This window comes from Myotis brandtii, unplaced genomic scaffold (assembly GCF_000412655.1).
Source record: "Myotis brandtii unplaced genomic scaffold, ASM41265v1 scaffold181, whole genome shotgun sequence".
Taxonomy (NCBI): domain Eukaryota; kingdom Metazoa; phylum Chordata; class Mammalia; order Chiroptera; family Vespertilionidae; genus Myotis; species Myotis brandtii.
In genome coordinates, this window is record NW_005356712.1 from 2,342,217 (window position 1) to 2,354,424 (window position 12,208).

The 12,208-nt window shown below is 39.8% G+C and overlaps 1 protein-coding gene across 1 annotated transcript in view; it reads right to left on the reverse strand.

Moving 5' to 3' along the window:
- Positions 1 to 1,557: 1,557 nt before the first annotated feature.
- The window catches only part of SUDS3 (SDS3 homolog, SIN3A corepressor complex component), a 100,921-nt gene continuing 90,270 nt past the window's right edge, over positions 1,558 to 12,208 (reverse strand). Inside the window, exon 12 of the mRNA XM_005863778.2 lies at positions 1,558 to 1,610. Within this exon, the coding sequence (XP_005863840.1) occupies positions 1,607 to 1,610 (4 nt within the window). The 3' untranslated portion in view covers positions 1,558 to 1,606. The remainder of the gene's footprint in view (positions 1,611 to 12,208) is intronic.

The following is a 12,208-nucleotide window of genomic DNA, read 5'->3' on the forward strand; positions in this document are numbered from 1 at the left end:
AAATGGGCACTCAAAAAATATCGGTGGACTTAAATGGGCTTACTAAGAAATCTTTTGCATTTTATGATTCAACACAGACATCCTCAAAATAATGAATTTGCCACAGCATTATATTTGCAAGTTCCCAGTACACTCACTGTTAAAGAATTACACTGATAATCATACAGTGGCCGAGTATTAATTTTAATGAGATTTAGTAACTCAGAGAGGAAAATGTCACCATTAGCAGACCTATAACTGCCTCTTTCCTTACCTGTAAAATGCATTATAATTCTCTGTTGCAATCTAGAACTGCTTTTCTTGGGATCTATTACAGCCCTTTCAGGAGGGGTCTGGAAGGGAAAAGGGAAGGCTGTCTGTTCACGACAGTGGATAACAGCATAGAGTGGGAAGAGCCTGGCCTTGCTCTCCTTGGATTATTGCACCACTGGAGGAGAGCCTTGAACTTGGGTTTCTATCAAGCTGCTGGTAACCTGCCCATCCTCCCCTCTGGAGAGAGATTACTCCTTAATGTCTCTGGTACATGGGGAAGGTGTCTATAGATTGTAAGCAAATAACCTCCAAGAAGAGATGGGATCTTTATTATTCTGGAATATCTCTAAGAAGAGAGAGGTTTTCTATCTTTAGTTTGCTATTCAATTGTCCCTGAACAAAACTTGTCAGTGCCCTTTCCTGGGAAGGCCCAGACCATATAGAACTCGAGAAATCTAAGGAGAATTTTCTCCCAACAGAAATGTGTTTAGACAATGATGCCACAGGATGGAAGGAACCTGGATCCCTGAGTCACCAGATGAAGGAAACCCTTTGCCGACCCACATAACACATTACATAAACTGTTATGGTGCTCAGCCATTGAGATATGAGGTCTTGTCTATCATGGCAGCATGCGTTAATTATCCTGACTAATAAAGATGACTTTAAAGTACATCAAACAAATTATGCCTGTATTAGAAATCAGAGAGCTAGCCAATATAAACTAAATTCAAAATGATAAGAATGGGGGTGGGATTTGGGAGAGGGTAGAAGACTATGAAGAGGTCATACTTTACTAGTGACAGAGTAAAAGGAAACAGAATATGAGAGACAAGCCACAGCTGTCCAGGAACACATCCCCCAGTCTCAGCACGTCCAAGTGTCATCAGCCCACCTCGCCCATGAACTCAAATCCACACTGGACTCAAAGCCGTGAATGACTTTCACACCAGTTTGGAGATTTTCAGATCATCTTAAGCTCAATTACAGCTAAACCAATAATATACCCCAAATATCATTATTGGGAAATCACCAAGCAGGCCTGCTAATTGTATTTGCAGCTTCTTCATTATATTAGTAAAGTCATAAGTGCAGCTTGCTCTTCCCAGGGGATAACCATTCACAAGGCCAATTTCCTTGGATGCAGCTTTCATATCACAGCAGTTTGGAACTAATGTGTCTCAGGAAATAAACTGTCAGATCAATAACATTTGCAACCAGAGAATATTTGGAGCAAATAGCAAAGTACAGCCTGCAACAGAGACCAACATGATCCTTACCTGACCCTTGGAAGCTGTCGTAACTGGGAAACTTCGGGATTTCCCAAGGGGTCAATTTGGAGATACTGTTCGCATTACCTGGCAAGACACAAAGAAGCCTCACTGCATTATTTTGTGACTCCTTCCTGGGAAGCTCAACATATCATCACTAATCTGAAGAAAAAAAAAAAGCAAATAACATTTATTAAGCTTCTTCTGGGTTCCAGGCTTGATGCCTTGAGCAGTGCATGCAGAAATAAGCAGTCTTTATGGAAGTCCATAAAGTTCAAATTTGGGATCTGAAACTTCCTAAGGCAAGTTTTGTCACTTCTCCGAGTCTCAATTTCCAAATCTGTACAATGGAAATAATAATACCTACTTTCCAGGGGTGTTTTGATGACTGAAGAGAAAGTATGTAAAGTGCCTAGTTTAGTACATGGTACATAGTAGGTGCTCAAAAATAACAGCTGTTGCTATGACTTTAACCACATCTTTTTAATTAAAGTTAAAAAATGTTCACAAAACAAATCAATGTTTCCCCTCAACTGGGCCATTTAAGGCAAAAAAGTTTATACACCAATTTAAGTTGACCCACATAATCCTTCCACCCAAAGAGAAAAGGCATGTCATTTCGTTTTTCATCAGAAAGAGACTGTCAGCTTCTCTATATTTTCCTTCTTTTTTTTCTTCAGGACAAGCTCTTGATGTAACCTAGCATTCTATAAGTATTAGATAAAGACCTAAAAGTTAATAAGGAAAGAAGAAAGATACAAAAATATAGCAGAGTAAGAAGTAATTATCAATTCATAGAACTGCGGTTACTTTTGCACCACTTAGGCCTGGGATTGAATTGAATGAGCACTTAGAAACTGTGTGACTCTGGGAAAATAACATAATTTCTCTAAGCTATTGCTTACTCTCTGTGAAATGGCAACACCATCTGCCTCAAAGAGGTAATGTGAAAACTAAATAAAATGATAAACAGTAAAATCTTAATGAATTTTAGTACTCATTCCCCTCTCTTCATCTCCCATCATTATTAGGCTTAAATTAATGCAGAAAATGCGTATTGGGCACTGTGATGGATACTGGTGATATAGTGGTAAATAAGACCGACCAGGCCACTGTCTTCACAGTCCAGTCCACACTCTGGAGGGGAACAGATAAATTACTCACCCAATTCTACAAATCAATGGAAGAGTACACTTGTGAGAAGTACTAGGAAGAATTAATGAGAGTTTGCTAAGAGGTCCTGGCTGAGGTGTTAAGAAAGGCCTTCATGCCCATTCTGGGTTGTAAGCATATTTCCCAATGGTGAAATACGTAAAGTGCCTAGTTTAATGCAAGAGGCCAGATCATGCTGGGCCTTACAGGGTGAGCTACAGGGCCAGAGCACTGCACAAATACAGGAAACACCAAATTCACTGAACATACAGCCACATTGCAGGACCAGCAGCCCTGGTAGACAATATGCAGAAAATAGAAACCACAAGGGACCCAAATAAAACACAAAGTGTAAAGAGAAAGCATTTGGAAGAAAAAATAAATTATGAAACTTCCAAGGGCATCTGTGGTGTAGTAACTGAGGCAGACCAATGTTGCCACCAAGCAGAACTAGAAACGCTGGATTAAAACACACAAAAACTCAAAGTGTATGCTGCACTCATGACTTTACTAATATAATGAAGAAGCTGCAAATACAATTAGCAGGCCTGCGTGGTGACTTTCCAGTAATGATGTTTGGAGTCTATTTGAAAGCATTAGGGAGCAGCCAGGACCTGAGATACAAAAATTCTGGAAAGAAGAGTTCAGTGAGGAGAGCCTACCATTGTGCACATTGCTTTTTCCCTCAGGGCACAGATAACTGCTAACCATCAAGAGGGGTGAGAAGCACAGAAGCAGAGCAGAGAGCAGCTGCGAAAAGGCTGGGAGGCCATCAGAGTGGTAGGAAAACTCATAAAGGTGGAAGACCAAAATTAGCATCTTATGAGGTCAAAAGGGCTACGAGTTGAGGGTCCAAAATATCTCCCCAAAAAACAGGAGGTAATGAGAAGTGATCCAAAAACACTGCACCATTTTTCCCCTTATTTATGCTGTATAAGGCAAGTGGCTTAGAATTGAAGCCAAAAACACTGTTGAAAATTGAGTAGTTTTTGATGTTCTCCTAATACTAGGGCACAAAACTGGATGGAGTTCAGAGCCACCAATTCCTAGGAGATGCTTGGCAAACAGCTCTGGTTCTAATCTGATTCCAAGGAGTAGGGGTGAATGAGAGGCAGACAGAGCATTACAAAAATCGTAATCCAACCGTGGTCAACTTGGTCCCTGAGTGGACAGAGGTGATCTGCCTCTACACATTATTGTCAGCCAGAGGACAAGGAGACTGCTCCCCCTCCCCCCAAAGAAGATATATCATTTAGAACACTATAATTTTTACACAATGTCTGACATTCCATCAAAATTTACCAGGCATACTAAAAGCCTACCCAAAGAAAAAAATTAGCTTAAAAAAAACCTGTTTAATATAATTAAGAAAATAGATTTTTTCAACAGAGAACTTAAATCTACAAAACACAGAACCAGACAGAAATATTAGAACCTAAAAACAAACAAACAAACAAAAACCTGAAATGTAGAATGTTTACCAGTAGATCAGACACAACTTTTTTTTAAAAAAAGTATTGGTGAAACAAGAGATAAGTCAGTAGGAAATATCCAGACTGAAACTAGAGATAAATGACATGGAAAATCAGAATAGAAAATAAGAAGCCTAAGAGATACCGTACAGTGAAAAAGTTCTAATATATGTATAAATTGGAGGCCCAGAATTAAAGACTACAGAGCGCATAGAAAAAGCAATATTTGGAGAAATCACAACCAAGAAATGTTTGAAACTGAGTAAAAACATCAAGACAGAGGTTGAAGAAGTTTTGAGAACCTCAAGTCGGATAAATACAAAGAAAACCATAGCTAGGTACATCATAGTTAATGAAACCTGAAAACAAATGAAATAGAAAAGCTTCTAAGGGATTATGTCTTCCATTTTTACCATGCGCAATAGAAGTTTGCAGTAATATTTGTAATTTTAAAAAAGAAATAAAAAACTTTTAAAAGCACACAGAGAAAAAGAAAGAAAAAAAACACCACTAACTTCCTAAAAGCAACTATATGAGAGTTGATATCTCAATAGACCTGATGGAAGCACACAAAAAAAAATGAAAGAAATGCTATCCAAGTTCGAATTCTGTACAGACTGAATACAGTGGTGGGGGTAAAGTAGGTTTACAGTTGTAATACAAATAAATAACAAAAATTAATAATACAAGAATAAACTCTCTTTCAAGTACTCACAACTGTAGACCTACTTTTGCCCACCCTTGTATATCCTTCAAAGATGAAATAAAATAGGTATTTTCAAACAAATTGAAACTGAATTTGTTACTAGCAGTTCCAACTAAACAAATACTAACAGGGGTTCTTTAGGCAAAAAGAAAAAGTACAGATAAAATGGAGGAAAGATTGAAGAACAACAGAAAAGGCCTGTCAGTAAATCTAAATGAATATTGAAAACAATAGCAATAATTTCTTATGGGATTTTAAGTATATGCAGATTTAAATGAATGATAAAAACACAAAAGGCAGAAGAAAGATAAATTCAGTGTAACAGGCTCTGGATTGTCTGGAAAGTGGTCAGAATATTGATATATATCAGACTCAAGTAAACAAAGAGGCTATGTTTTCATATTGGGCAATTACTAAAAGAAGGTGGAACTGAAAGGTTAATAAAAGAAAAAGTAGTTTAATTTTAAAATTGATTGGCTCAAATTAAGGCAAGAAAAAAGGAAAAATGTGGGGCATATAGAAAAAATTGTAATACTATAGATATAAAACCAAACATATCAGTTATTACATTACATGTAAATAGATTAAACATGCCAATTAATAGACCTAGCTTATCAGACTACAGTAGAATAAAACAATTACATGCTGCTTATGAGATATACCCATAATATGAAGACCTAAAAAAGCAGAAGTAAAAGGATGAAGGAAAAAAAACAACACCACCACTAACCAAAAGAAAAGCAGTATAGTTACACTAATTTCAAGCCAAGTAAACTTGAAGGCAAGATGCAAAACTAGATATAAAAAGGAAAATTTCAATACAAAGGTTAATCCATCAGGAAATAACAATTTTATGTTCATATATACATAATAGCATACTTTCAAAATGTACAAATCAAGAAACTAAAAAAAGTAGCCAAATCCAAAATAATATTTTAACAACCACTTTCAGTAGCTAAAAAAAACAAGCAGACACAAAAGTAGTAAGTGCATAAAGACCTACACAACACAATGAATCTGACTTTTTTGACATGAGACCATTAAACAATAGATTGAACACAGCTAAAAAAAATACAAAGGATTAGTGAAACAGGAGATGAGTCCATAGAAACTGCCCAGTGCATCCAAAGACATCACAATACACATGCTTTCAAGTGCCCATGGAACATTTACCTAAACCCGTGGTCGGCAAACTGCGGCTCGCAAGCCACATGCGGCTCTTTGGCCCCTTGAGTGTGGCTCTTCCTAAGCCTTAGGAGTACCCTAATTAAGTTAATAACAATATACCTACCTATATAGTTTAAATTTAAAAAATTTGGCTCTCAAAAGAAATTTCAATTGTTGTACTGTTGATATTTGGCTCTGTTGACTAATGAGTTTGCCGACCACTGACCTAAACCAATGAAACACGAAGTCAAAATAAATTGATTTATTTATTTTTAATATATATTTTATTGATTTTTTACAGAGAGGAAGGGAGAGAGATAGAGAGTTAGAAATATCGATGAGAGAGAAACATCGACCAGCTGCCTCCTGCACACTCCCCACTGGGGATGTGCCCACAACCAAGGTACATGCCCTTGACCAGAATCGAACCTGGGACCCTTGAGTCCGCAGGCCGACGATCTATCCACTGAGCCAAACTGGTTAGGGCAGTCAAAACAAATTTAAACAAATTCAAGAACTAATATCACTTTAGTATGCATATTCCAACTACAGTGCAATTATGCTAGAAACCAATAATAAGATAACTAAATATTTTTTAAAACTTACTTGGAAATAAAGGAGAAATCACAAGGGAAATTGGGAATATTTTGAACTGAATGATAGTAAAAATAAGACATATCAAAAAGTCTGGTAAATAGGTAAAGCTCTGATTAGACAAACTTACAGCTTAAAATGGATGAATCAGAAAAGAGATGATGGAACTCAATAATACAAATATCCATTTCAAAAAGTTAGAAAAAGAACAACAAATCAAACTCAAAATGTATAAGGGAGAAAATAATAAAGATAAAAACAAAAATCAATGGAATAGAAAGAAAACTTGCAATAAAGAAAATCAAGAAAGCCCTAAATTGGTTCTTTGAAAAGGCTAATAAAATTGATAAGTGCCAAGCAAGATCTTACAGGCATTCTAAAGATGCTAACAGAATTTTATAACAACTTTATGCCAATAGAATTTGACAATTTAGATAAAATATACAAACTAGAAAAATACACCTTACCAAAACTGGAACAAATAAGACATCTGAATACATCCATATCTATTAAAGAAATAGAATCTGTAATTAATATTCCCACAAAGAAATCTCCAGGCCCGGATTATCTTCACTGGTGTATCCTTCCAAGCACTTAAAAAAGGAATAATACTGAGCTTCCACAACCTCTACTAGGAAATATGAAAAGATGAAACACTTCTCAATTCATTTTTTCAGGTCAGCATAACCTTGATACAAACATCCACATACCGAAAACTTACAAGAAAATTACTGCCCGATCTCGCTCATAGACCCAGATGCCAAACTCCTAAGAAAAATAGTATCAAATCAAATGCAGTAATACATAAAAAGGGTATTCTATCATGGACAAGTTTAGTTTATTCCAAGAGTACAAATTTGGTTTCACATCTGAAAAGAAAACACTATAATTCTCCACATTAGTGGAATAAAGGACCAAAAAGAAGTAAAAAAAAAGCATAGAATCATCTGAATAGATGGAGAAAATCATTTTAAAAAGTCAAATACCCATTTATAGTTTAATTTTAACAAACTAAAATATTTTGATAAACGGTAGCTAAAATAAAATTAGAGCCAATGTCATACGTAATGAATGGTGAAATATTGGAGGTGGGAAATGAGTTAAGGATAACTATTTTCACATTTACCCAACATATCATAAGTCCAGCCGTTCAGCCTGTGCCCTCTAACTTCCTTCTTCACCCATTGGCGGGCCACTCCCACAGGTCAGCTGTGGCCTACACACTCCTGTACACATGCCAAAATAGCTTAATTTTTTTTTCTTCAGGAAAATAAACAGTAGGGTTTACCAAGCATGAGGTCCTGAGATTTTTGAGAATGACCATCTTACTAGGGACATACCTTCAGGTCATTAGTACCTAGCTGAATATAAGATATAAAAATTTCTACAAATATTTGAACAAAACAGGACAAGAGTAACTGATTTCGTCAAATTCGGTTACGGGCAGAATAAGGTGGTGAGAATTATTAAGGTACATATGCTCATTTCACAGCTCCAAAGAAAAGCCACAAGCAGATAATTTTTAGCAGCTAGATAGTAATTATGGGTGAACTCACCTATGTCCTCCACCAAGGACATACAATTTTTCTGAGCAAGAACAAAGCTTAAACTCCTGCCTTCCGTTCCCTGGATGTAGGGCAGAGGGCTGAGGAGTCCCGAGCTTGCACGCTACACTGAGACGCAGAAGGCGCGCAGTGCAGATGGCGTGGCCTGGTAGCCAAACGGCACAATTCCCGGAGACCTTCTATTCATTTAAAATACTTGGATGTCATCTGGCTTCGAGCAGATGCAGCATTCCTCGTGGTACCCTAGGGCCCAGTGGTGTCCCATCGGCCTGCTCTGTAAGCATGTGAACTATTAAACGTGCACAGAAAATCAACAAACTGTCGCCCAAATTAGAGTCCAGTACCGGCTGTGCACTGGGCCACTTCCTGTTCAGCCGCTGGCTGCTAACGCTTTCCAACAAGGTCTGGGAAAGGTCAGGAGTACTCACGGATGCACCAGCCTTTTAGAGTTACCGCCAGAGATTGCCCCAAACCCACCGGGCCTGAGAGAAGCTACGCTGCCTTCACCGCCAACCAGGGGTGGGGGCGGGGGGAGGGGGGGCGCCTTGCTGCTGGGAGCCCACTTTGTTCACCAGCGCCACGTGCCCGGCGGGCGGAACATGGCCTCCTGCTCGTAGGGTTGAATGTGGCGCCCACAGCGTCCAGCCTGAGCAGGCCCTGCTTCGCGAACGCCTGGACCTGGGCCTCGGTCCTCACCAGTCCCTCGTAGAGGTTCCTCAGGTGAGGGCTGTCCTCGGGGAACACACTGGGCTGCCCCCTCCAGGACTGCGCCTCTCCCAAGTCCTTGCAGAGCCCTGGGGCCGTGTAAGTGTGCCTCCGCCGCCCATGCCTGGGCGCTCTGCCCGGTGCTCAGTGTCTGCCGAGCTCGCCTATGTTTTCTCTTCTAACTTGACCTTCTCCAGGAGCGGCTTCTCTGCAGAGGGGGTGTCTGTCTTCTGGTCAGTCTGACCAGCGTCCTCTTTCTGGCCACTGTTCTTCTGTTTTGCACCACAGCCGAGGAGCGGGCCTGAGAGACGACGCCAAAGCCGGGGGGCTGCTCACACCCACCTCCGGAGCAGAGCTGCCAGGACTGCCACCTGCGCCGGCACTGCGCACATACTGCGCAGGCGCGCGGAGGCCACTGGCCCGCCCCCTCAGGGACCACTTAATTCTTTTTTTTAGATCCTCACCTGAGGATACTTTTTTATTGATTTTCAGAAAGAGAGAGAGAGGAAGGGGGAGAGAGATGTGACAAAGAAACATTGATCGATTGCCTCCCGTACGTGGCCCAATGGTGCATCAAACCTGCAACCTGTGCCCTGACTGGATATCAAATCCCCAACCTTTTAGTGGATGGGATGACTCCAACCAACTGAGCCACCTGGCCAGGGCAATAGCTTAATTCTTTTAAAAGGGTAATACCAAGTCTTGTTAAGGACTTAGACCAGTGGTCGGCAAACTCATTAGTCAACAGAGCCAAATATCAACAGTACAACAATTGAAATTTCTTTTGAGAGCCAAATTTTTTAAACTTAAACTATATAGGTAGGTACATTGTTATTAACTTAATTAGAGTACTCCTAAGGCTTAGGAAGAGCCACACTGAAGGGGCCAAAGAGCCGCAGGTGGCTCGTGAGCCGCAGTTTGCCCACCACAGACTTAGACCAACTGGAACTCCCATATACTGCTAGTGCAATGAAAATGGATACAAACACTGTGAAAAAGTGTTTGGTATCAACTACTAACACAAACACACACATACTCTATCACCCAACAACTCCATTCCTCCAAATAGCCCCGAACTGGAAACAATCCAAATGTCCATCATCAGTAGCATGGATAAATACCTTGTGATATATTTTAGCATGGAATACTAGAGCAATACAAAAGAATAAACTACAGTACATAAATACAATTTATGCCCAGTCAGTGTGTCGGTGTTTGAGCATGGACCCAGGAGGCCAGAAGGTCACAGTTCGATTCCCAGTCCGAGCACATGCCCGGGTTATGGGCTTGATCCCCAGTCGGGGACATGTAGGAGGCAGCTGATCAATGATTCTCATCATTGATGTTTCCATCTCTCTCCCTTCCCCTCTGAAATCAATAAAAATATATTTTTATTTACAAAATAAAATTTATAAAATTTACAAACATAATATTGGACAAAAGAAGCCAGGTAAAAAGAATAAATTTTAAATGAGTTCATTTCTATAAAGTTCAAAAACAGAATGAATTAGCTTATGGAAATAGAAGTCAGGTTACCTGGAAGAAAGCACAAAGGACATCTAGGGCCCTGGCAAGGTTCTAGTTCTTAATCTGGGAGGTGATTTTCATGGCTGTGCTCATGAATTCATCAGTCTGTATATGAGTGCACTTCCTCTTTGTATGTTACCCTTCGATTAAAAGTTTACTTTAACAAAAAGAATGAACTCTTACCATTTGCAACAGCATAGATGGACTTAGAGGGTATTACGCTCAGTGAAATCAGTCAGTCAAAGAAAAATATTATATGATTTCACTTATGTGTGGAATCTAAAGAACAAAATAAGCAAAATTAAAACAGACTCAGAGAGAACTAGTGGTTGTCAGAGGGGAGAGGGGATTATGGGGCACTGCGTAAAAGAGGTGAAGGGACTAAGAAGCACAAACTGGTAGTTACAAAATAGTCATCATAGGAAATACAGTCAATAGTATTGTGATAACTATGAATGGTGCCAGTTGGGGTACTGGAACTATCAAGGGGAACACTATCCTATATAATAAAAGTCTAATATGCAAATCAACCAAACGGTAGAATGACCAATGGAACGATCGGTCACTATGATGTGCACTGACCACCAGGGGGCAGACGCTTAACGCAGGAGCTGCCCCCAGCCCGCAGGCCCCAGGCCAGCCAAGGTGGGTGCCAGCGGGGGCCCCCTGATCGCCCTACTGGTCACCCCACAGATCAGCCCTGATCACTGGCCAGGCCTAGGGACCCTACCCATGCACGAATTTTGTGCACCGGGCCTCTAGTGTAAAGTATATGATCGTCTAACCACTAGGCTATATACACAAAACCAATACAAAATAAATAAAAATAAAATAATTAACAAATTTTAAAAGTTTACTTTAAAAAAAAAGCAGATGGATAAACAATCTGTGGCAGATCTATGAAATTGACTACTACACAGCCATATAAAGGGATGAACTATTATTACATGCAACCACTTGGATGAATCTAAAAGGCATTATGCTGAGTGAAATAAGCCTGTCTCAAAAGTTACATACTACATGATTCTGTTTATATGATATTCTAAAAAACAAAACAAAACAAAACAAAAAAACACCCAAAACTATAGGATAAATAGATGAGTGGTAGCCATGGGGTTAGTGTGGGTTCACAAGTTGGCCCCCATATGCAGAGGGCAAGGAGAGACCAAAGAAAGAGGCAGACCAGTCCTGATTGGGAGGTGGCAGGTTTAATAAGCAAGGGAACCTCCCTATGAGGCTGCCTAGGGTGACTATAAGACCAACACAATAGAGAGAGAAACACTGATGTGAGAGAGACACATCAATTGGTTGCCTCCTACATATGCCTCAACAGGGGGCCAGGGGTTGAGCATGCAACTGAGGTATGTGCCCTTGACTGGAATTGAACCTGGGACTCTTCAGTCCGCTGGCTGACATGCTAACCACTGAGCAACCCGGCTAGGGCTATTGTTTGTTTCTAAGACATTTATCTTAGATCTGAATATCTTTTAAGGAGTTTAAAATACTTAAAATTCTCAAAAGCATTAAAAGACACTTAAAATACTATGGGCTTAAATTGTTCTCATATTGAATTATTACAAGTTGAATAAAGAATGGAGTGGTAATCCCGGCAACATGGCTCAGTGGTTGAGTGTCAACCTATGAAACAGGAGGTCATGGTTTCAGGGCATATTACCTGGGTTACGGGCTTGGTCCACAGTGTGGGGTGTGTAGGAGGCAGCCAATCAATGATTCTCTCTCATCATTGATGTTTCTCTCTCTCTCCCTCTCCCTTCCTCTCTGAAATCAATATATATA